The following is a 26013-nucleotide window of genomic DNA, read 5'->3' as shown; positions in this document are numbered from 1 at the left end:
TCTACGCAACACTTGCCCTCAATTTCATCGAAAAGGAGGAAGGCGGGATGTGAGTGGCAAAAGCAACATGCCTGTTTGTAAACTGATTATTTGACTGAAATCAATACAGTTCTAAACTATGGATACCGGTAGTACCAACGCTAAGTACGTCTCACAGAAGATCAGCAAGACTCGATGGAGACCAGTGTCTTCTGCTTCGTTGCAGCAACCAGAAATTTTTGCCACCGGTTCTTGGGACAACGAGGTGGGCTGTCATTCACGTAAAGCTGAAGTTACCATTAGCTAACGTTACATAGCTAACTGTGTTGTGTTTCTTTTACTGTCTATGGTTGTGTTAATGTCCAATTTTTAACATTCACAGGATAATAAAGTGTCGTTGTGGACCATTGGTGACCATGGAGTGGCTAGTATGGAAGATGAGTTCGAGGGAGATCCCCAGTTACTTTGTGAAATAAAACACGAAGGAGACGTCCTTGATCTCCAAGTAAGTTCACACTTTTTGCACCATACTTAGGAATGGCTATGAGTAACCAAGAGATTGAAGAGCATCTAGATACATCAGAATAATGCATGTAAGGACTTCTGTTTAAATATTTGCTGTACTGTAACACTGACCAACTAATTGTTGCCCTAAGTTTTTAGATGCTGATAGACTAGTTACAGCATCTTCGTCTGGGGCAGTGACCATCTACCGGCATCATCAGAACAACCAGGTATTACATTAAATCACAGATTTCCAATGATGTTATTGTCTCCCTTTGTACATGAACTATAAACAGGGCTTGGTAAGCTCCAAGTATTTGGATGTGGTAAATGTGAATTTGTCAAAGTTGCCTAATTCTTCATATCTAACAAGTGTTTTCCCCCCTTCTACAGACCCTGTCTGTGGCTCACAGATGGGACCGTGCCCATCACTATCCCTGCGATAATGCTCCATGCACAGGAGTGGTCTGCAACAGCCCTGAGATGGTGTCAGTTGGAGAGGACGGGAGGATTATACTTTTTCGAGCTGACCAAACTGGTGTATTGCGCACTATAGGTCTGTCTAAAACACTTTTGTTTGTATAAACTTTTGCATAGATTTGTCCACTGTTATTCAACTGTTCTGTTGTTCTTATATTTGGATTTCCCATAAATAATGATTAATGAAGTTTTATTATTCAATTTAGTATTGAGAACTACGGTATTCACATACTAAAGATTTACTACTGCCAGTTGTATAATATTATGTTTTTTCTAACATTTGTTTTTTCATTTCAGAAAATGCAGACAGCAGCACTATTCATGCCGTTACATTCCTGAGAACAGCTGAGGTTCTTACAGTGAACTCAATTGGTCAACTCAAACTCTGGGACCTCAGGCAACAAAGCAATGAGCCTGCACAGATCCTCGCTCTGTAAGTACACTCACACACATTTCCCATTTCCCCACTCCCCATTCCTTGCTTGTACAACTGCACATGTATGCCATTTACTTATAACATAAGGACGCACTGATTGTGAAAGAGACAATACTGATGCTTGGAATAGTAATTTGGCCAATTACTGATTTTTTTTTTTATTGGTTTGTTTGCTTTGTTTTAGTTGTTTTATTATTCATGACCGGGAAACAACAAATATTCATTCTATTTATTTAAATCTAACAGTTTCCCAGCCCTATATAGCTTTAGCTCTGAATGTGCCAGTCAATTGATGCAACTTGACTTAATGTCAGCCACTGCCATCGGTAAATGTAATATTATTTACCAGTCAACAAGGAAAATATCAGGCAATAAACTGCTACGAAGCAGTTTTGCCATTTGTGTACATGCTGTATTTGCACAGCATTAATACTGTACGAGTGATTACACTTCATCAATATTCTTACACCTTGTCCTAACCGGACACGATGCAAGCAAACATTAGTGATAAAATCTGTTTAATTACATTGTTTTCAATTGGAGTGTCCTGACTGAAGCGACGCGAGCAGCGCGATGCAACGCAACGTTTTTGAGAGAACCTTTGTCGGACGCCCTGTTTCTATTTTCTTTTTTTTCTCACATTGCTCTGCTATTTTTAATGAGAAATATGGAAGCCTGTGATGCAACAGAATGGCATATTAAACGGATTCAGTGTAGACGGACAACATTGACGGTCGCTCTCTTGGATCCGGTTAGGACAAGGTGTTAGACTAAGAAAAATCAATAGCGACTTGACCAAAATGTCCGCATCAGAGTGTTTTTTTATTATCATTATATTATTGATAAGCGTTGCCATTGTTTTGTGTGCTGCAGCACAGGAGATCGAGTTCCACTCCACTGCGTGGACAGACACCCAAACCAACAGCACATCGTGGCTACCGGAGGACAGGACGGCATGCTCTGCATCTGGGACGTCAGGCAAGGCAACATGCCCTTCTCACTGATGGAGGCCCACTCAGCTGAAAGTGAGAATTGCTTTTGTATTTATTTATCTTTTAGCTACCGTGTTATGTTTCATCTATTTGAATACTTCATTTATGTTTGTACCTACTAGATATTATGTTATCTATCGTCTATTATGCTTATTTACATTTGATCTATCTGTATTCAGTCACCGATTTCTAGTGTTTGTGGATTCATAGTCACACACTCTTTGTTCTCTCTGCAGTGTGGGAAGTCCACTTTCATCCATCCAACCCAGACCACTTGTTCACATGCTCAGAGGATGGATCACTGCTGCACTGGGAGACTTCCAGCAACTCAGACACACCTTCATTCCTGCAGAGTAAGTATCAGTGCTTACCGACTGAAATCTCATCTAAACTCCTACAGCAGTCTTGTGTATGCTTGTTATGCAGACGTCTACTGTATATTTTAATCAGCATGTACTTGCACAGGGGGTTGCAAAAGTATTCAACTCTCATGAAATTCTGCTGCATTTTGAAGCAGCCAGCTAGCAAAATTATGCTTATTTCGTGTATGGTTCATTCGTCATTCAAATTCCAGTTTTTTTTGTTGATTGATTGATTGATTGATTGATTGATTGATTGATTGATTGAGTTTAAACAAAACGGGAAAAGGAGAAGGCCTAAAAGCAAAAGAGCAATGGTTTGTTTTCTGTGTAGGAAAGTAGAATATCAGAAAAGATTAGAGCGCGCTCTGCTCCTCTGATAGTCTACCACCAGAGGTGGTTGAACCATTTTATACTACGACAGCCAAGAAGAACCACAAAGTTATGGCCATACTTTAGCTGTAATCCAAATGTATTTTTGATCTTTTTGAGAGTGGAAAAACGCACCCAGAAATCAGTAGTCCTATTGCCCTGCAGGGTGTGAGTGCCCCACAGTGCTTTTCAGTGATGGAGCCTCATGGAGGCCTGATATTGTGCTCAAAGCAGAACCTCCTCAGTTTAGTTAAGTCTTATTTCTCAGATGGATTTAGTGCATGAATGTCAGAAAAAGTTTTTCTTGTCTTTTTTTTTTTTTTTTTTTTAAATGGAATAATTAAATGAACGGACCATATTATTTGTACACATATTGTTTATGTTTTTATGTATGCATGCATGTATGTATAGCGTATGTGTGAAGCACAGCAAAGAAAGTTATAATCTCTACGAGAATATAAGAGCTTTGCATCTGTGGCCTCCTCTAAGCATAATGAAGTGCCATATGCTTTTCAACTCATTAGTGATGTGTACTAGCCTAGAAATCAATTTGGCTGGCGGGGCAGTCTAGGTACGATCCATTGAGCCAGGAAGCTGAGAACCCCCAGCACCAGCGGCCCAATCACAGGGCTTAACATAATGGTGACTGACATGCGACCAGAAGTTGTGACGGTAACGCATCCTGTTATTTGAAAACAAGAATATGATTCGTTTAGCGTTATCCTATTGCGTGGAGAGGGAAGGTTACGCATCCTGCTACTTGAAAACAAGAAGATGATTCGTTTAGAGTTATCCTATTGCGGGGAGGGAATTTGAAAGACAACTGTTTATCCCACCCTTCCGATTGAGCCCTGTCTACGGTGAGTGTCCAGACCCTACATCTTGATGTGGGTCTGGCTCGTCAGGCTAGATGTGTACATCTCACTCTTTCACTATTTCTTCCCATAGGTGGCCGCAACACTAGCATAATATCCCGCAGTGCAGTTGCCCCAGCGGGAGGAAACCAGTCAATTATCAGCGCGTGGCTTTCTGGAGACTCAGGCAAAGGCCACCTTGAAACAACACATATGCTCCCTAGTCAGACCCTTTCTGTAAATAGTTTGGATGTGCTTGGCCAATGCCTTGTATGTGGGACTGATGGAGAGGCAGTATATGTCAACAGACAGGTTCCAGTTTGAGACTTATCTCATGAAAGTAATGTTGTTTGTTTGTTTGTTTGTTTGTTTGTTTGTTTGTATGTGTTTTTGTAATGCACTGCTTGCTCATTACTTGTGAAAATTTATTTTTTCCAGTTTTGCTAATTTTTTCAAATTCAACATTGGGCAACTTAAAAATAAAAGATGGATTTGACAGGCAGCAAGGTGTTGGAGCTGTTTTGAGCCTGATGTGTGTATGAAGTTAAAATGCTTTTTGACAGTACATTTGTAATGAACCGTGACATTAAAATAGTATTTCTATTTGTGTCTATGTGGAACTTTATTATAAATGTTGCATATAGAGAGCAAGTATTCAATTGAAAATGTTTGACAGCTATCCACAGAGGAGAGATGGAGATTGGAGATGGTGAATCTTTAATAGAACCCGAGAACGTCTCTGTGATCACCCTCTAGTGGAGGAACCACATAGTACTCAAACATCCGGGTAACAGTAAATCGTAGGAGAGACATTGGAAAACCTTGGCGACAGTGACAATACAAAGACGTTGGGATTATATTTTGTTGTAACCTGCCTTAGACCTAGTACTGGGAAATAGACATTTGTTATAAATGATAACACTACATTCTACATGAACCTGCCCCAGACGCTAAGATCTGTGGAGCACCTTGGAAATCAACAGGTAAGTGGCATAACATTGAGTATCAACAATTAGCTAGTGCTGGCTAACAAGCTAGCCAGTTCAGCTAAACAGATACTTTAGGCCCATGTTCAAGCCCAACTTCGTTAGCTCGCTAGTTAGCTAACTATCACTGTCTTAGTTGGACTTAAACTGTAATAACCACACAGGCAAAACTATATTGTCAGTTCTCATGTAAACGTGGCATGCGTAATTAGTGATTAGCAACTTCAAACATTGCTGAAGTGTTCAAATGTGGAGTTATTCAAGTTTGGTAACGTTAGCACATTAACTTTAGCTAACTTTAGCTAAGTAGCTGACGGCTAGATCGTCATTATTCTAAAACTATCATTAGATTAACTATTAAGAGAGTTAGCTCTGTCCCCGAGTTTGATACTTCTACGTCGAGGCAGTTAGTGCGCAACATCAAGATGAATGGGCTAACTCTCGAATTTGTTCAAATGTCACCTGCCAGTTTTACCAGTGACTCGGAGGGTTAGCTACACTAGTTAAGCGGTGAGCAATTTTGACCGCACCTAAACTAGTTAGCTTAGGCCCCCGTTGACTCGATCAGCTGAAGTGGTCGTGGAACACGGTTTTGTCAATAGTATCATATAATTTGAATTGGTTAATCAAAGTAGGACTTTCCATGTTTTTACTTGCATGGCTGCATTTAATGTTGAAGCATCATCTCGGCCTAATTAATTGTGTCAAAGCAACGTCGAAAAGCTGAAAAGTAGCCTGATGCTTGATGATGCAGGTAACATAAGATGCATTTCGCTATGGATATGGCTAGTACGGACCTATGAAAGGGAAAGTTGCAAGTCTTACTCCAAGGTGTTATTGTACATCTGCCAGTTATGTAAGGGACGTCATTATGAAGTAGAAACGGGGTGAGCTAACTTTACAGCCGTCATGTTTAATACGTATGTTGTCTTCCTCCAGCAGCTGAGTAGTAAGAAGTGAATGGTCGGGACACTCGTGTGGTCATTCGACACGCATCTCCCAGGCAGCAAGGAAGCGCTGCACACAACCCCGTTCTCCTCGTTGGCTGTCAACATACATGTTTTTACATGAAGAGAGGGGAGAAACCCGAAGGATACCGACAGATGCGACCCAAGACGTTCCCCGCGAGCAACTACAGTGGCAACAGCGAGCATATGCTGCAGGAGATCCGGGAAAGCCTACGGAATCTCCCACGGCCCTCCGATGGCTTGAAAGTGGACATGGTCGTTGGGAAGGCGCTTCCGGATGATCCGAGGCAGCAGGGACGCAGTGGCAACCCCAAAAACCCTTACTACAAGGCCCTTCAGGAAATCCGAAAATCCCTGAAGCCCTTTGAGTATGAGCCGACTTCAGATGTCAACAAGCAAATGAAGCTTCAGCTTATTTCAGCTGGTTTTGAAGAGGTATGATTACACAATGCATTTGTGTCCATTTCTGTATTTCTTTATTTGTGTGCTTGCTTGTATTGCATGTCTATGGCCCGGCTGTGCTCATTCCTACATCAGTTAATTTGTCATTTGCGAGGGGTAACTCATGGTTTTCATTTAGTGTTCACAATGCAGTAGAGGTTTAATCCAATTTGGATGCAATCAGACAATGGCTTAATGTACTAAAGACTATTTCAGTTTAACCAAAACATGATTAAAACAAGGGCATTTTGCAAGCCAACTGACAGACCTTAAGATCCTTGTTCAATGATCTGACTGTGCTCCATTCTGTCGACGGCCGTAGGAGATGGCAGTGCGTGCCCTGAAGCAGACGAACAGCCGCAGCATAGAAGCGGCCATTGAGTACATCAGTAAGATGAGCTACCAGGACCCCATCAGGGAACAGATGGTCATGGTTGCAGTCGCCGCCCGCCCCGTCAACGCAGGCATGAAAGGCCCAGGTAGGCCCATATCCATCCCACCCCCTGGGAGCTGTGTTGGATTCAGACTCCTTTTATGCTTTCTTTTATGAGGCATATATGATGTGACTTTGTATTTTTCTTGTTATTCAGCAATCAGACAATGGCACCTTAGTGCCGTGTTGTGAGATGAGTGTAATTCGAGTCTTGGGTTGGCTCGGGCAGCGCTCAATTTCGCTTTTGTTTTGCTCGCAACTCTTGTTCGGAAGTGCGAGCGTGGGCGATGCTTCATTCAGACCCCTTTGTGCTCCTCTGTGTTTTGGCGTAGGTGGGGCGCACATCCAGCAGCCAGTGCTCCGGAAGCCCAGCTGGAAGGGCTCCAAAGAGTCCCTGGCCCCCCAAAGGCACGGGCCGCTGATGGTGGACGCCGGCATGATGTACCGCTCCAGCAGCCCCGGCCCGCAAAGCGGGGACCTGTCCGGACGCCCGCCGCCGCCGTCGAGCGCTTTTCCGCAGGGCCACCTCGGCGGCGGCGGGCAGCGGGTCAACCCGCCTCTGCCGCCGCAGATGCGCAGCGTCACGCCGCCGCCCAACCGGGGCACCACGCCGCCCCCGTCCTCCTGGGACGCCAACCCCTCCACCAAGCGCTTCTCGGGGAACATGGACTACCTGGTGCCGCGCATCTCCCCCGTGCCCCAGAGCGGCTGGTCCGAGGGCTACCCGTCGGCGCCGCCTCCTCCCTCCCAGAACCAGCGCGGCATCAGCCCGGTGCCCGTCGGGCGGCAGCCCATCATCATGCCCTCCTCGGCGGGCAACAAGTTCACCTTCCCCCCTTGCTGGCCCCAGAACGGCAACCCTGCGCAGTCCGACTACATGGGGCACCAGAACGTGGCCATGAGCAGCGGCAGCCGCCAGCCCCCGCCGCCGTATCCCATGAACCCCAGCAACCGGCAGAGCCCCACGGCCCTGCAGATGCAAGCCGGCGGCGGCGGTGGCCCCGCCCCGTCGCCGCCTTACGTCAACGGCGGCAACCTCCCCCAGTCCATGCTGGTCTCCAACCGCAACAGCCACAACCTGGACATGTACAACCTGCAGCCGTGGGCCCAGGCGCCCCCGCCGCACGCCTCTGGCCAGCAGCAGGCGTCCTCCGCAGGAGGGGCGGGCAGCGGCCAGGACATGGCGCCCCCTCCGTCGTGGGCGAGCCACAGCATCCCGGTGCGCTCCAACTCCTTCACCAGCGCCCAGATGGCGGGCGGCCGCGGGCAGGGCGCCCCCTCCAGCTCCCAGCCCTCGGCCACCACGGTCACGGCCATCACCCAGGCGCCCATCCTGCAGCCCGTCAAGAGCATGCGCGTGCAGAAGCCCGAGTTGCACACGGCCGTGGCCCCCACCCACCCGCCCTGGATCCAGCAGCAGCAGCAGCAGCAGCAGCCTCTCCCTCCGCCACCACCGAGCCCCTACCAGGAGACCACCTCCTCGGGAGGAGGAGGAGGAGGAGGAGGACCCCCCCAGATGACCATGGTGGCCGAGGTGCCCAGCTACCAAGGACCCCCACCACCGTACCCCAAACACCTCTTCCAGCAGCAGCAGCAGCCACAGCAGCAGCAGCCATCGGCACCGTGTCCCACCTGCGAGCCCGGCTCCAAGCAAGGCGCTTCCGGTCCCGAAGAAGCCACGGCGGCAGCAGCGGACGACGACCAGGGCAGCACCAGCTCCGCGGAGAAGGAGCGGGAGACGACGACGGAGGCGCCCGGTGGCGGTGGCGGTGGCGGTGAGGGCGAGAAGAAGCAGATCACCACGTCGCCGGTGCCGGTGCGGCGGAACAAGCGAGACGAGGAGCGGCGGGGCGAGGTGCGCGTGCCCATCTACTCGCCGCAGGCCTTCAAGTTCTTCATGGAGCAGCACGTGGAGAACATCCTCAAGAACTACCAGCACAGGATCCGCAGGAAGAAACAGCTCGAGAGCGAGATGCAAAGGGTGAGAACACACAAGGCTTCCCGATGTCCTTGGCTCTATATGTCTATTTTAGTCTAAAACATGCCGATCTAGTTTTTGCAAGACACTTTTGGTCCTTTGAAAGACCTCCTTTATGCTCCGGTAGTTCATCTGTAGTGCCTCTGCTATTTCTCCTCTATTTGTTCCTGTTTCTAGGGGTGTAAAGGTACACATATTCATATCGCACTGTTAGGTACAGGACGTTAGGCTCAATACGGAGATATACTGAATGCAGTCTAATGGCAATTTAGCAGTATTTTATTTTTTATTTTTTTGCATGCAGAGTGCAGACTATGTTTCAGATTCCCACACATGTTCGCACACAAGCATATTAAGTGCCAGACCATAAGTCAGTTTAGTTGATTAATGTCAAATAGCATTTCACACCTTTTCAAAATATTATTACAGTTTATATGCGTTGAGCATCTGCAATATATAGGCCGCAGGACAGTGTTTTCTGCAAGTTAAAAGAAACAAAACCATATTAACACCCTGTATAAACCTCATAGCTGAAGAAATGTAGCAAAATCAATGTATCAGCCGCGGCTAATAGTCGGGAAATTACGTTAGACGAGCAGCACATTACCATACCGAAAATTAACCAAACTGTGACTTCGTCACAGTAGAGGTACATACGGAATCATCCTTTTTGTGTGCCGTTACACCCCGACCTGTTTCTCTTACTGGCATTCAGTGTCAGTGGAGGCAGTTCTCCTTTCCGGAACTCTCCTCTGGCCATATGTAGTCAGCTGTATCTTTCTTACTTCTCTCTTCTCTCTTTATTTCTCTCTCAGTCCTGTCACTAACCTCTGGTGTAACAGGTAAAAAGCTTTCTTCCTCGCTGTCACCTGAATAGTCCACACTCACCACTGTGCAAGTAAGCCACATGTTTGTCAGGAGTATTTGCTATTTTTGTTTGACTACATTTTAATGAATTAATGTCGTGAAATTTTGTAATGAAATAGTAATATGTTTAATATTAATATACTAATGCATTAATTTGGCAAAAGACTCACAGGGCAATGTAATAATAATAATTAATGCATGCAAAGCAAATACATGTTTTGTTCCCCATTTCAATTACAAATCTCTCTGGCCTTTGGACCCGTTTTCCATCATATAACCTCTTCTCTGTGTGTGTGTCATTTGTTGGTGGTTGACACATCAGTTCTGCATGGTATTTTAAGAATCCACATGTGACTGCATGTCATCGTGTGTTTAACCAGATGGTCTAAGAATGTGATGAGTCACCTGGAATGAAGGGTGTGTGCGTGTGCGAGTGAATTCAGTCTATCATTATTTATGCTTTCTGTAATGTCTGTTTGTGTCCTAGCAAATCCTTTTGTTATTACACTTGCATGTGAAATCTTCAGCAGTACCTTATTTTTTAACAATCCCCTGTGTGTGTTTGTGTCTGTGTGCGTGTGTCTTGAATGTGTGTGTGTCTTGAATGTCTGTCTGTGTGTCTGCATGTTTCTGTGTTTGTGTGTGTGTGTGTGTGTGTGTGTGTTTGTTTGCTTGTGTGTGTCTGTGTGTCTTTGTTTTGGTGTGTGTGTGTGTGTGTGTGCGTTTGTTTGCTTGTGTGTGTGTGTGTGTGTGTTCCAGGTGGGCCTGTCCGGTGACGCCCAGGAGCAGATGCGCATGATGCTGAGCCAGAAGGAGTCCAACTACATCCGGCTGAAGCGCGCCAAGATGGACAAGTCCATGTTCGTCAAGATCAAGACGCTGGGCGTGGGCGCCTTCGGCGAGGTCTGCCTGGCGCGCAAGGTGGACACGGGCGCCCTCTACGCCATGAAGACCCTGCGCAAGAAGGACGTGCTCCTCCGCAACCAGGTGGCCCACGTCAAGGCCGAGCGCGACATCCTGGCCGAGGCGGACAACGAGTGGGTGGTGCGCCTCTACTACTCCTTCCAGGACAAGGACAGCCTGTACTTCGTGATGGACTACATCCCCGGCGGCGACATGATGAGCCTGCTCATCCGCCTGGGCATCTTCGAGGAGGAGCTGGCGCGCTTCTACATCGCCGAGCTCACCAACGCCGTGGAGAGCGTGCACAAGATGGGCTTCATCCACCGCGACATCAAGCCCGACAACATCCTCATCGACCGCGACGGACACATCAAGCTCACCGACTTCGGCCTGTGCACCGGCTTCCGCTGGACGCACGACTCCAAGTACTACCAGAGCGGTGAGTGGACGCATGGGGGGGGGGGGGGACGGACTGTTTCGTTTGGTCAGTTCTGCATGTGTGAGTCCAAAGCAGTTCGGCATACTCTTTTCAAGAGTGAGAAGTGGGATTGCAGATTTAAGGATTTTTGAGGATAATTGGTTTTGAATATTTCTTTATATATATATATATACATACACAGTATACACTTCTCAAAAAAAGCATACGCAAAAAGGTAGGGATATCTGGCTTTTGGGTGACATTTATGGAAAATGTAAAAAAGTTCAAGCTACAGTGATATTATGTTATGACAGAAGGGCATTCAAGTAGAATCATGCAATGGAGATTTTTTTTTTTTTTGCATGGAATTACATGTAATATAGCAACATATAGCATGGCATAGCCACTCAAAAGTATTCTCAAAATGGAATAGATTATATTGTTTAAATGGCTCGCACGGTCTGCATTTCTAAAGCACTGGAATGCTGTCCCCACACTTCTGATGCTGTGTTGTTGGCATCTGGAATGCTGTCCCCACACTTCTGATGCTGTGTTGTTGGCATCTGGAATGCTGTCCCCACACTTCTGATGCTGTGTTGTTGACATCTCGGCAGGCGATCACGTTCGACAGGACAGCATGGACTTCAGCAAGGAGTGGGAGGACTCCGCCAACTGTCGCTGCGGCGACCGGCTCAAGCCCCTGGAGCGCCGTGCTGCCCGGCAACACCAGCGATGCCTGGCCCATTCTTTGGTGGGGACGCCCAACTACATTGCCCCAGAAGTACTGCTACGCACTGGTAAGACAACGCCAGACACGGCAGGGTTGAACAAAAGACAGGAAGCAGCACCTCGTTAAATAATGTGCGGTCTCGGTCACAGAGTTCATCTCTGTCACTTCTGCCCTGTGTCATGCTTCCCAGAGCCCGTTTTTCCTGGTTTTTGGTATGTAAGTGTGAGTTCAGACCAAGCGGCAACTTTCAATACCAAACAATGAAGCCATCACGGAAGCTCCAAAACCTGCCCTACCATCCAATAAGTATTTCGACAAACAATGATGTCTGCTGTGATTTATGTGTTGTCTGTCTGCTGGCTTACGTCAGCAAACATAACAAACATGGCGGCACCTATGGCCTCTTATTTCGAGCTTCATACCTGCTCTTCAGAAAACCTATGGTTGTTGCACAGAGAGTTTGCCATTTGCCAGTCATTGTCTCGGGGTTTGAAACGTCTTCTGAGTTATTTTCTCGTGTCCAAATCCAGTACATCTCCTTTCTATCCTGTCTGTACAAATCTGACCAGATCCAAGCATGTTCAAAAGCAGTGGATGTTGTTGACCGCTGATGCGTTTGATGAGTTTATCAAACTATGTGTTTGACAGGGGGCGCTGTGGCACAGCAGGCTACAGCGTCCGTACCATTTACGGGTCCGAGTGCCCACGGGGACCCAGGTTCGAATCCGGCCTGCGGTCATATCCCAATCCCACCCCATCTCTTTCTCCCACTTGTTTCCTGTCTACCTCTTAACTGTCCTATACTAATAAAGGCAAAAAGGCCAAAAAACATACTTAAAAAAAAAAAAAAACTATGTGTTTTGACGAGTGCTTCTCCTCTGCGCAGGCTACACCCAGCTGTGCGACTGGTGGAGCGTGGGCGTGATCCTCTACGAGATGTTAGTGGGTCAGCCCCCCTTCCTGGCTACCACGCCACTGGAAACTCAGGTCAAGGTAAAGGATATCACCCAGTCTTGTGTCTGTGCAGTGCTGCGTGCCTGGTGTTTCTTTCTGTTGGTAGGCATTGCTGAGCTTCATGACCAAACTATTAAACAAGGGATGTTCAAAGCATTTATGAGAATGCCCAAACAAAACCAAAGAAGTTTGGTTTCCATTTCTGTTTGTACTGGACAGCTCAAAGTATGTCTGATTTTTAAAAGTTAAAAGTATTTATTTTTTTTCTCTCAGAGTGCAACCAGATGCATCCTGCCCACTAAAATAATTCCGCTTCCGAGTGCGAGGTAGTAAGGCCATTACACTCGGTGATTTGTCCCCTTTTGCGCTCCGTAGGTCATCAACTGGCAGACCACGCTGCACATCCCCCCTCAGGCCAAGCTGAGCCCGGAGGCGTCGGACATGATCGTCAAGCTGTGCCGCGGGCCCGAGGACCGGCTGGGCAAGAACGGCGCCGACGAGATCAAGGCGCACCCCTTCTTCCGCTCGGTGGACTTCTCCACGGACCTGCGGCAGCAGGCGGCGCCCTACGTGCCCAAGATCACGCACAGCACCGACACGTCCAACTTCGACCCGGTGGACCCGGACAAGCTGTGGAGCAGCGCGGGCGGCAGCGGCGACGGCACCGACGCCGACGGCGACCGCAACGACGACACGCTCAACGGCTGGTTCCGCAACGGCAAGCACCCCGAGCACGCCTTCTACGAGTTCACCTTCCGGCGCTTCTTCGACGACAACGGCTACCCGTACAGCTGCCCCAAGCCCATCGAGTACGAGGAGGAGGGCGACGAGGGGGGGGAGGAGGGGGACGCCGAGGCCACCGGACAGGAAGTGGGCTGCCAGGGAGCGCAAGCCGTGCCGGGGCGGGACCTAGTGTACGTTTAGAGCTGCGGCGCGGCGGTCGTGATTGATCCCGTCGGGTTGCTGCAGCATTCCACGTCTCTTGCGCCTCACTTTGCCTTATATGGACTGCTCTGTGACAACTCACTGCAACAGCAGGGTAGAGAGAAGGCAAGGCCACTTGTGTTTTTTTTTTCATTCGTTTGTGTTTTTCTTTTGTCATTTTTTTTAAACCTTTTAGGCCACAGTTCTCAAGGAACAGAGATGTGGAGAGGGTACGTATTTAGTCTTTGTCTGAATATTGCTGCCTGTTTTTGGGGCAGGACTTTGGACCTGGGACTTTTTTGCCTTGGTCTAAAGCGCCTTAATGAACAAACGAGCAAAGGTCTTCTCCCGGTGAAACCTTTCTAATACACCCTTCACGCCTTAACTGGGCGTGAAGGGTGTACATCTCCTAAATACACTACAGATATATTTATTATTGTGAGGTGTACAGGGTACACTTGCTCTGTGAGGTCTGAATAGACGAAAAATGGTGAAACATTTTGCCTTCACCATTGTGGGGAAAAAACAAACAAACAAACAAACAAAAACGAAAAAAAATGTTTTAAGCCTTAATTTATTTAAAATGTAAGTCTTGATATGCTAGGTAATAGACGCACACATTTTAAAGAGTTGAACCTTGCTTTCAATACAGTTTGTTAATTTATATTCAAGTAGGTCTGTTTCCCACTCGGCTTGGCTGTGGATACATTATGTGCAGGGATGGAATGGTTATTACTTCCTGAAATTAAATGTTGCTGTGCCTTTTTCCCCCTTTCTTTCCTTTCACCAAATATCTAGAGAATAATCAGCCTATCAATTTAAATTAACTAGTATGAAATGCAGGATTGTTGGATTTTTTTTTTCTTTTCAAGTCTTTTGTTTATTTGTCTAATTTATACATAAAATTGTATTTATAAATAATGCTGTGTACATTTGAAGTACGAAAATTGTCGTCACTATACTGTCAAATCACTATCTTGTCAGTCGAGGAATTTAAATCTGAGGCCCACCCGCCTCCGTGTGTCTTAATCTCAAAGCCTCACTTTTCCACTGTAATGATTCAGATGGGGAATATGAATCCTTCTGTACTTCCTCTAGGCTTCCCTGGCTGTCTGTACGGTACTCTTCTGCGCTCGGAGAGCAAATCAACCTCGGGCGTGTTGAACACTTAATCAGAGTGAATGAGGATAAGTTGTCTTTCTGTTGAGCACATCATGGACTCAGATCTCACCAATCGTTAGTCTGTGCCTTCACCTCTCTCCTCTCTCTCTCTCTCACTCTCTCTTTCTCCCTTTCTTCCTTTCCTTCTTTCTTGAGTTCTCTCTCTTTCTTTGTCTTTCCCTTTTTCTTTCTCTTCTCTTTCTTTCTTAATTTTTCTCTCTCTCTCTCTCTCTGTTCATTTTCTCATTCTCCACCAAAGCACTAGATATAGGGTTAGTCTCCACCTCTTTTTGTGACTGCCTACTCTTGAAGGACTGACACTACACTGAGTAAAAAACTGGATTTTAGCCCTGGAAGGCAAAGGCTTAGGAAATCTGTTCTGGGAGTCTGGTCCAAAGGTGCACACCTTTTTGCTACATTTTGTGTTTTGAAAACAAATTGAATGTCCAAACAGATGAAAGGGTACTTTATTCCGTTGTGTGTTTTATCCTTTGGTCTTCTTAGTGTCCAGGAAAAAAAGGTTTGAATGTAGTTTTTGGGAACATGATGTATATTTTCTGCACTGGTATTGTTGTTATGTAATTGCAAATGGTAAAAAAAAAAAAGAAGAAGAAGTTGGTGAATTATGTTTAAAATTGTATTTTTTGGGGGGTGGGGGTGGATGCAGAAATGGATGGGTGACGAATAAAGAATGTAAACCACAACATTTCTTTCATCCGTTTCTCTTTTTGAACCCTTCACCACCTTCATTCCTCACAGGGCTTCCTGTCCTCCATGAAACAACAAGCAGCCAAAGGGAAGAGTTGCATAACTTTGCACAAAACGTCCTTGTCGTGTCTATTGGCAGGAGAAAGGATTGGCACAACAGGACCCTTGCTAATGGAACTGAAGCTCCCAGTCGAGTGAATCCATGCAACACGGTGGCCCCAATTTAATGAGACTCAGACTACTTATTGATAATAAGTTTTATGTAATTACTTGAAAACAAAAAGTAGTTTTACAGACTATAACTATGACAATGTGGCATGTTTTTCCTTGAAATGAGCATTAATGTGATGAAAATGCATCAACGGTTTTCCTACATTGAGCATTTTTCACACTCTAGGGGGCCCTACAGCTTAGGAAGTAAACCCAAATCAACATGGTGAACCTACTGGTCCAGTTTTAGAAAAACGGATATGGATGTTTTCATATAGGGTGAGGAATACAGTATATAAGGTCAGACAACATAAACAATGTACAGCTATCATCTCAGGAAGGATTTCACTATGGACAGTGTGACAACTGGTATCAGTGTGTTGCCCAAGCTATTCCACTGTTGCTGTCATTTCCTTTCATTCAGTGTTTGCAGGCTGTGATATCTGAGTAAGAAATGTATTCTCAGATCGAATATTAAGGATTTTGCTTTATTCTGCTAACTTGAGTGTGCTACAGAAAAGGCCGAATGAACTAACCTGACTTTCGCCAGATCCTGTAGTTCGCTGTCAGCGAAACGCCTCTGGTGGAGCATGGCGGAACTACAAGGGTCTGGCGAGAGTCAGGCTAGAATGAACATGCTTTCATCTTCAAACTGTACTCGTATCTGTGAAATGTAAAATGATGCAGAGAAATTATTGTTTGGGTTGAAATAACATGCAGTTAAAATTGGGCACTAAATGCATCAGCAAATCCATCCTCAAGAGACGGTTGTCCCTCAGGCTGTGGACCTTGGCCCCTCTCTGTGGGCTGCCGTTTGGCATGTCAGTGTTTGAGTATCAGTCTGCAGGGACAGAGACAGTCAGAGCCATGTATGGCTGGCATGCCGTGTCTGTCACCTCTTATCAGAGTGGGAGAAAGATAAGTATACGCTGCACTGAAAGGGTGGCTATGTCCAGTCTCCCCTTCTCACACTGGTTGTGTGTGTGTGTGTGTGTGTGTGTGTGTGTGTGTGTGTGTGTGTGTGTGTGCGCGCGCGCGCGTGCGTGCGTGCGTGCGTGTGGATGTTTGGGTCAGAATGTCACTCCCCCTTTCACTCTACCAAAGCAGGTGTGTGTGTGTGTGTGTGTGTCTTGGGAATTCTGTTAAAATAGAAAAGGGGAGGATGGGTTGAGGCGTGCAAGCGGAGTAGAATTAGGAGATAAAGGCTGTTGTCATTATCAGAGCTCACGCGTTCTCAGTGCCTACTGCTGACTAAAGACCCAGCTATGTTGCATGGAAAACTGGCATCCTCCCAGCTTGATAGGGAGGAGGGGGGAAGTGAACAGGTTGAAAGGGTGCGACAGACACCCCTGATGAACACAAAGAAATGGAAGTTAAAGGGATATGATGCTGTGTCAGAAGTAAAACGTTTTGTTTTTTAGTTCAAATTCTTTTCAAGGATGCAGTTTTAACCTCGTCTTCCCCTATACTGTTCTCTCTGAATCTCCATTCTCTTGTGTCCTTATTTCTCTCAAGTCTGCCAAAAAGCGAGGAACAGACGTAAATTGTTAATGTTTATTTTAGGCTTATTGCATTCTTCCTGTCCACTGGGACCACAAGAGTGCCTCTGTGGAAGGGAATTGGACATTGTTTCCATCAATATCGCTACTGTTTATGTGTGTTGCTTAAACAAAGATAAAAATACTACATGCACAAATGGAATTTTCTAGTGGATGTTAACCTTTTCCTTGACTGAAATGAAAAGTCAACTGCAAATTGTAGACTTGACCTTTTGTCGTTTACAAGCTTGTGTTTAAAAATTGGGCTATTTTTGTACTGAATATCCTGAAAACACCTGTTTGTGAGGGAGACAAATGAGTATCTTCTGTCATGAACCCCATACTCCAGCTCTATTCCCAACTCACCTCTTTTCACCTCAAGGAACAAGGATGACAGAAATATATACTGTGCTGCAAACCAGTAGGCCCTAATAATCTTTCTAGTGTCACCTTGTTAGTGTTACAACTCCGACGTTTTGTTCGGTTCAAACGAACCCAGACACCATAACTCACACCATACATGGAGGAGAGTGACAGATCTGAGGCTCTTGTGAGATGTAGAATATCTGTTGTACAAGAGCGTGCATTTATCACGGTCCGAGTGTTCCCCTCAGGAGGGGTGCTGCTGGCCCGGGTCCTGTGCAACGTCACTTAACATTCCACAGGAGCGGCCAGTCCCGTATCCTAACAACCACGCAAAGTGGAAATAAACACAGAGCCGGGGTGCTGAAAGGCTGGTGGTCCGCTGCTGTATATGCCCTGCATTCAGAAAGGCTAATCACCTAGAAATAAAAGCGTATATATAGGCAATGAAAGATAATGTGACGAAGGGGAATGTGATAAGGATCTGAGCTGACATCATGTTAACAAGTGAGTAGGGGGTATTGAGGTGGGTATACCCAGCCAAAACTGACCACACTTACACCAAAAAAAAAGAAAAAGAAAAAAGAAAAAGAAAAAGTGGCTGGGTTCAGAGAGAGACATTCTAGAGAAATGTTGCATAGGCTATATCTTAAAAAATACAACAGTTCCTCTTTTTGCTGCATAGGCCTATTTTATTTTTCTGAGACTTTTAAAAGACAGAGTGGCCAGATGTTGCATCATAGGCTATGCCCACTAGAACATATAGGCTAGTATTATACAACCTGAATATATGTAGGGCAATCACAATAAGTGTGGAAGAACAAGTGTGAAACAACAGCAGGCCTAGTGTGTTCTTACAGACATAGGCCTATCTGACCCCTGCTATTGACTACCTTTTTTAAACGGTAGGCTATTGCTGAAAAGATCAGAGGGTAAACGTTCCACAATGGTTTAATAATAGGCTATGAATGAGATTAGTCTGCTCACTATTGTCTCACAATGATGGATGAATAGTGTAATACTATAGCCTACCAAAGCTGTTTTATTAGAGAGACATTTTATCATTTTGGCGCATGGCCACAAAATCGCTAGCCAAAATTACGTCAACGATAGGGCGTGGCCCCGACGCCGAAAAAAGAGCTGTCTCTTGGATGAGGCATGCATTTGCATCCCAGTCTCTCTTCACTTGGAACATCTCCTGCTGGAGTCGGCTAAGTGAAACCGCCCATGAGACTCGCAATTTAAGCTAACCCGGCCACTCACAAAACAACGTCCATTTCAACGGGACAACGATGGCGTCAAAATGTCCTAAATGTGATAAAACGGTCTACTTTGGTAAGTGACAGCCATACACGTTTTTTATCATCATTGTTTCGCACATGGGGTCGAATGCAACAACCGACCATTGTAGTGGACATTGCTTGAAGCCAAATGACTAAATGGACCATGCGATGCATATGGCTAGGTTAGAATATGACAAGATGCCAATATCTATAGCCTACTAAGCTAATTTGACTAGAAAAAAAAAAAAGGCTACACAGGTGTAGTTTATGCAGTCGAAGTAAGGTTAATGTTTATCTGAACCACGAGACAGAGCCAGCAGAATAGGCTATCTAGGCAACGACGTAGCTAATTTCACAACATTGGTTATCCGACACTGCTCATTTTCTGCCGTGGGCTTTGGGGTCAGTTAAGGGAACCATATGAGCGAATCCTGGTTTAGAGCAATTTGGACACCATGTGTTTAATTGTTAAACAGATTAAACTATGACCCCCTATGACAATCTCGTTTGCCGAGTTAACTGCACGAAAATCTCGTTGACCGAACGAACTGCACGAAAGCAAATCCGGTTAACTAACGAAGAGAAGCGCGCCATGTTATTTACCGAACCGTGTTTAGAACATCCGGCGACATCAAGTTTGCCGTAGGGTTTGGTGAAGTAAAGATCCTAGACGGGGATAATTTCAGTACTAGCGACTACGGACAGCTCCCTGAGCGGCGAAGGAGCAACTTTCACCGCTTGTGACATTACAAGACCTGCTAACGGAAAAGCATCCCCTTTCATAGACCCTACGTATAATGATGAACGAGTAGGCTACATCTGCTTTGTTTTGGTGTTAAAGACATTTACATTTTCGATCATTTACCTACCAGACCGAGTGGGCTATTCCATCGACTCAACTGCTAAGAAAAAAGGCAGAATTCAGGGAGACTGGAACAAGCGTGCGGTAGAATGGATGTGCACTAATAACGGAATGTCGAGCATTATTTTGGCACGGATTCAGCAAAACACTTAAACTGATGGGATGCCTTATTGTAGGCCTACACTGTGCATCTGCAATCCTTTCCCTGAGACTGAATGGTAGTGGCAGTTTTATGAGAGGGTGCTAGCCTAGTCACATGGGTTCAATTCTCTGATTGCTTCTCATGTCATTTCCATTTCACTTGCAGGTCTTTGCTAAAACCACCCTAACTTATGTAACTTGAAGTGTTTAATTTTTTTCCTTCGACTGGGCCATTGCATAAGAATTTGGCTAAACTTATTCATATTAGCCAAAGGAAAGAATGCTGTCAATGCTGCTGCTGCATTTTATTGTAACAGGAGATGCAAGTGGATGTCTGAGTTTTGAAGAAGAGTTTTATTTGAACAAAAGATGAGTCCCTCACTATACTCATTCTTTGTCTAAACCATTGCTTACTCTCACTAATCATCTTAACCTATTCAGAAGAATTAGGAAAACATTTCTTGGGTGTGTCCCTTAAAATGAAAACCTCCCAGATAAATCAATCGAATTACTAAACGACAACTTAATTTGACACATCTTCAAGGCACACAAACATGCAGAACTCATCAGTCTAAAAGGCATTAAACACTGGGAGTGACATTGTAGAGCAAGGCTATAAATTAACCCTGTAATTGTGTACACACAGATACAATGATAATGATGATAAGAACTTTTTTGTCTTGGACAACACAATGTAATTTACATTAGACATAGTCAAAGCAAGTGAAGCCCTTTCATTTAGTTCTGTATTCTGTTGCATCACTTACTCTTTTAGTATCCATGAAATGGAGTGAAAACCGACACTGTTAAATGGTCAAGAAACTATCCATGCATTGCAATGGGCAGATGGCGGATGAAAATGGTCTTCAGTTCAAGCTGATCCGCTGATATCAAATGTCACTATTTTGCTTGCACTCCCTATAGCTTATCCTTTATCATTTCTCTGTCTGTCCCCCAACATACACTCTCTCTCTCTCTCTCTCTCTCTCTCTCTCTCTCTCTCCAGCGGAGAAGGTGACATCCCTGGGGAAAGACTGGCATAAGTTTTGCCTGAAGTGTGAACGCTGCAGCAAGACGCTGATCCCTGGAGGTCACGCAGAGGTGGGTAACAGCGACAGCCGACAGGGCGGAAAGCAGGCCCCCCCCCCCGGATCAGCCCTCACTGTCATATCAGTGACAGCAGCGTGCCCATGGAAACCCGTGGCCCAATGAGGAACTGGGCTAGCGTGTTCTGTTTAGCTGCTTGAGTCATCCCCTCCAGGATGAGTTCCAGCTCTGGTGAATACACACTGCAGGTCCCGGAGCCAGGGGGGAGGGAAGCCAAGAGATTTATAAAACAAACAGAGACCGAGAAGCAGCGCAATAACTCAAATGACCCTCACTGCTACTGCCATTCACTTTCATTAATGGCATGAACTCATGTTAATGCTAGTTTAATCACTGGGTATAATGATAGCAGTAATAATATAAATAATAGCACCTTATAATAGTGATTTAGATTTTAGATCAAACCTTTTACCTTTAACGTTTATATTCATTAAGTTTATTTTCGTTAAGAAATTGAGTGAAATATATCTGCAATTATCCCACATGTTGTGAAATGCTTTGTCTCACTAGACATTGCGCTTCTCTCTGCACACAGCATGATGGGAAACCTTACTGCCACAAACCATGTTATGCTGCCCTCTATGGACCAAAAGGTGCAGTATAAAAGAACACTAACATTTTCCATCTTGATTATTGTCTCCTCTCTTGTGTATTAAGGTATGAAAATAATTCTGCTTAAAAAGGGAATGTAAGGAATTTAAAATGGATTTGAATAATTAGTTCATACCATTTCACTGGATTCACCCAGCCAGTATAGTTTTGCAGTTTTTCAATACCCTTAACTGCTTTTTATCTGGTAGCTGTCTGTGAACTCAGTAGCTCTCTAAATTAATGTCAATAATTAGATGATAACAACAACATGAAATGAATTGAACATTTACTTCTTAACAATAAAATTGGTTTCATTACTGTTAAAATGTAATTTATCATGTGATTTGATGTAAAATGTAAAGGGCATTAAATGCATTGTCAGTTTGGTATGTAATATCACCATTTGTGATTGTTTCTGTGCCAATTTCACACATTTCTTTGTCTGTGAAGGTGTGAACATCGGAGGAGCTGGCTCCTATGTCTACGATACCCCTGTGACCGATGATGCTGCCAGCGTTCCCACGGAAACTGAGCCGAAGCCGGCAGAGAAGAAAGCATCCGCCCCCCCCAAAGGCCCAGTAAAAGGTAAAAAAAGACAAAAGAAGCCGGATGGAAGTCTAGACCACCTGTGGATCTTCCTTAGCTCTGGCTCCCTGCTGACCAAATGATTCTTACTTTTATCATGGAGTGCCTCACACGTTTTTGTCTCAAGTCAACATTTTTGATCTCTGAATGAAGTCTATGAGGCTTTGCCGCTATGTCATTGCAGACAACTTGCTTTGACATGCATTTTGGGATTTTAAATGCCTGATCAAGAGGCAAATCTGTTTTGGTAGAACATGATTTAAAAATGAGAGAAGATTAGTAAAATCATTTCCCCCCAATTTTTCTTGATGTCCTAATGAAATCACATTAAGCAATCATCCAAAGGATCATTGACAGCCATTTTCGAATGTTCACTCACCCAGTCGGAACTCTAATTATTCTGAACCTAATCTTCTAAAAAGCATTCCAGTGTATATAAGTGAATGCACCACAATATTATTGAAATTGTGTACATTTGCTACAGTTGAGATGTAGGGTTCATAATCTTGATCATTTCTCCTCAGCTGCAAGTTTCACATCCTTTGCTGGACAGCCAAACGTCTGCCCACGATGCAGCAAGACAGTGTATTTTGGTGAGTCTAAACAACTTTATTCTTTCAATGCAGGTCATGTAAAATGCATCACAGACTAGGGGCTGGTGACCTTTTTCAATTTTTCCTTCTTTTGTTAAGACATATTGATGGGCCTACTTTGAATGTCTTTGGATTTTCATTTATAAATGTAATGACAATCATGTCAACGCTGGATTCACACAGTAGTTTAACATTAGCCTGTTTCAGCTGCCTATTTGCCATAATAATAATAAAAAAATCTCAGGTCATATTTCTCCACAACCCACATGTAGTTATCAAATGATCCATATCTTTCTCTCTCTCTCTCTCTCTCCGCCCCCCCCCCCCCCCCTCTCTCTCTCTCTGTTAGCTGAAAAGGTGACATCCCTTGGTAAGGATTGGCACCGTCCCTGCCTGCGCTGTGAGAGGTGTAGCAAGACTCTGACACCAGGGGGCCATGCAGAAGTGAGTTTGAGACGTGTGTGTGTCTGTGTGTGTGTTTTGTGTCTGTGCAATGCAGTGCAAACTAATCAGATGTATTCTACTTGATGCACTTCACAGCATGATGGCCAGCCCTACTGTCACAAGCCATGCTATGCTACCCTGTTTGGACCCAAAGGTACCTCAGAACATCTCACTTCAATGAATTCTTATCAGATGTACAACCAACAACAAAACATGATAATAAATCATAATGTCTACATCATTAAGATTTCTTATGGATAAATTTAAGCAGGTCGTTTCTTACAGGGCAACTACACCAGGCGCGTAACTTTTGTGAACTTTTGTTAAAGATTTTGTTGTAGCAGTTAATAATCACTATAATAAATGGAAGTAACTACACCAGACGCGACAGTGGCGCGAACATTAAAAACCAAAAACTAGACCAGTCTTCTAAAACTTGATTTTACGCGTTGCGAGCGGAACGCTTCAGTTACGCGCCTGGTGTAGCTCCCCTGTTAACCGCCTAACTGGTTTGAATGTGTAATTATTTGTTCCTTATAACAGGTGTTAACACAGGAGGAGTGGGAAGTTATATTTATGACGAGCCCAACGCTGAGCCCCAACCGTGAGTCCTTTAACTCCTAGCTGCCTCCCGGCCACCAGCACGACACACCAGGCTACTCAGCTCCTCTCTTCCGATGATGTGCAACTGCGGATCTCTAACTTCACTCCATAGCCATTTACCACTTCTTTCAATACTCTCCGTCTTCTGTTTTCTGTGTGTGTGTGTGTGTGTGTGTGTGTGTGTGTGTGTGTGTGTGTGTGTGTGTGTGTGTGTGTGTGTGTGTGTGTGTGTGTGTGTATGTGTGTGTTTGGGGGGGGACTTGTAGTCCATCAACTACTAGCTAGCCTGCTGCTGTGCTGTCTGCTTTTCTCGAGAAATGGAAAAAGATAACCGTATGTGCCCTTCCAAAGGCATTAACGTAGACGTGTGCATTTTGAGAATAATCTGTCAATGTATTTCTACATTATTTGGATATATTTTTTGTATGACTCTTTGCCCTTGTGTTAATTAATATATGGTGTTTTTTTTTTCTTTTTCAAAACCTTGTATGCAAAGTGCCACGTGAGTAATCTGCCAACGATAAGAACACGGACATGAGTCAGTGGGATGTATTACGTTTTTTGAGTATTAGTGTGGCAAAGGTTTCACGTCCGATAAGAAATACCTCTCTAGAATAGAATCTAGATGAATTTGAAACTCACATACAGCATAGAGATTTGAGACAACTCCCAAGTGTTCTTTACCTGCTAAGTTTTAGGAGTGAGTTCCTATAGTATGTTTGTATTTGTTACTACTAACAACTGTTTAGAGGTATACTTTTTATTGTTCATTTTCTTGAGCACCTGTTTCATAGAAGAATTGATTTGACACAGAATTTTCTACATAAAAGATGTGAATGTGTGACAAAAGGCTTTTTCTTTTTTTTTTGTTATAATGCTCCGGTTCTGCCACTAGGGAGAGCCATTGACACAGCTAGCAAGATCTACACAACAGCAGTAGGGAGAAAAAGCCCTATTGTCACATACCACCAGAACACACCAGACCAGGGGGAGTTTCACAAAACCATAGAACACCCCTGGCTGACAGACAGGTGAATGTAGTCAGTGAGATTTTTCTACACCGCCTCACTGGGTTATAGGTCATTTTCATCATTTTCATAAATGTTATTCTTCAACTACTTAAAGCCTTGCCAGGCCTGATCACATATCATGTCAAAGTGCAGTACAACCTCAGCTGAGATCTGCAGAAATTAACCCTTAAATATTGACAATGATAATTATAATAATAATTATAATGATAAAATAAATAATAATAATAATAATAATAAAATGATGACGCTTTTCTACGCGTTTCACAATTTCACATACTGTAAATGCATAAGTTCCAAACAAACACACAAGGCACATGGACCTAGTTACATAAACAGAAAACACACAGGTACATAGACAAAGCGGAAACAGCTTGAAAGGTGGACAGTGACAAGACAAAGCACTATGAAGTCAATGAACAGGAAGAGGTGAGTGCTGTGGTTCTGTTTGAAGGATGATTGGGTGTTTGATTGTTTTCTGTACAGTCTGGGAGGGTGCATTTGCACCTGTCGCCCCGTGTCGCCGTCTACTTGGTCCTGGTGATCTTGAGTGTGTTTGCTTCAACGGACCTGAGGCGGCAGGTGTGTGACAGATGAGGAGATCGGAGAGGTATGGAGAGGCTAGGTAGTCTGGCTATCACCATACTAAGCTCAATCTTTTAAGATTTTTTTTTTAAAGTATATATTTTTGGCCATCTTATGCCTTTATTGACAGTGACAGTGGAGAAAGACAGGAAGTGAATGGGAGAGAGAGAGGGGGTGGGATCCGGAGCGGACCACGGGGCGGGAATCGAACCCGGGTCGCCGGAGTGCGGTGCAGGTGCCCCAGCCAGTTGCGCCACGGCTGGGGCCAATCTTTTAAGATTTAACGTTGATATGGGGAGTCTGTTCTTTATTTCTCGAGAGGCGTGCTCTCTCGGAGGTGGGGGCGGGACTCTCGTGCTCTATTGGCATTGTTAAAATCATGGCCACTTGGATAATCCTTCAAATAATCAGACCAACTATCCGGTGCATCTTTTGGATAAGCTAGTTTGCGACTGGAGCCAAAGGTTCTGGCAGGGAACAGAGGAGATAGATGTGCAAGTTTCCAGCCTGAGCCGCCGGGCGAAATCCAGGGGCTAGGTTGTTCAGAGCTTTGTAGGTGAGTATTGTTAAGTAAGTTTGACCAGAAAGTCGTGGAGATTGTGGAGGACTGGGGTGATCTGGTCACGATGGTGG

General features: G+C 44.9%; 3 protein-coding genes across 4 annotated transcripts; all 3 read left to right on the top strand.

Annotated features, from left to right (window-relative positions):
* nup43 (nucleoporin 43) lies at positions 1 to 4579 on the top strand. The gene is made up of 8 exons (XM_062550253.1): positions 1 to 244; positions 362 to 484; positions 636 to 713; positions 877 to 1039; positions 1261 to 1396; positions 2273 to 2424; positions 2628 to 2744; positions 4071 to 4579. Exons 1-8 carry the CDS (start codon positions 119 to 121, stop codon positions 4298 to 4300), a joined length of 1125 nt encoding a protein of 374 aa, XP_062406237.1. The 5' UTR covers positions 1 to 118; the 3' UTR covers positions 4301 to 4579.
* Positions 4580 to 4775: 196 nt separating this feature from the next.
* Positions 4776 to 15433, top strand: lats1 (large tumor suppressor kinase 1). 2 transcript variants are annotated; one of them, XM_062550251.1, is made up of 8 exons: positions 4776 to 4959; positions 5905 to 6365; positions 6694 to 6850; positions 7137 to 8785; positions 10409 to 10991; positions 11585 to 11767; positions 12587 to 12693; positions 13030 to 15433. In XM_062550251.1, the coding sequence occupies exons 2-8, from the start codon at positions 6030 to 6032 to the stop codon at positions 13576 to 13578; spliced, it is 3564 nt and encodes a 1187-aa protein (XP_062406235.1). In that variant the 5' UTR covers positions 4776 to 4959; positions 5905 to 6029; the 3' UTR covers positions 13579 to 15433. The 2 variants fall into 2 exon arrangements, with proteins under 2 accessions (XP_062406235.1, XP_062406236.1); XM_062550252.1 differs by having other exon boundaries at positions 5902 to 6365.
* Positions 15434 to 18734: 3301 nt separating this feature from the next.
* Positions 18735 to 24610, top strand: crip2l (cysteine-rich protein 2-like). Its single transcript, XM_062551151.1, has 8 exons — positions 18735 to 18893; positions 20851 to 20945; positions 21487 to 21544; positions 21993 to 22127; positions 22652 to 22720; positions 23070 to 23164; positions 23261 to 23318; positions 23708 to 24610. The coding sequence occupies exons 1-8, from the start codon at positions 18851 to 18853 to the stop codon at positions 23770 to 23772; spliced, it is 618 nt and encodes a 205-aa protein (XP_062407135.1). The 5' UTR covers positions 18735 to 18850; the 3' UTR covers positions 23773 to 24610.
* Positions 24611 to 26013: the final 1403 nt, after the last annotated feature.

This window comes from Sardina pilchardus, chromosome 12 (assembly GCF_963854185.1).
Source record: "Sardina pilchardus chromosome 12, fSarPil1.1, whole genome shotgun sequence".
Taxonomy (NCBI): Eukaryota; Metazoa; Chordata; class Actinopteri; order Clupeiformes; family Clupeidae; genus Sardina; species Sardina pilchardus.
This window is presented reverse-complemented; position numbering and strand designations above follow the sequence as displayed.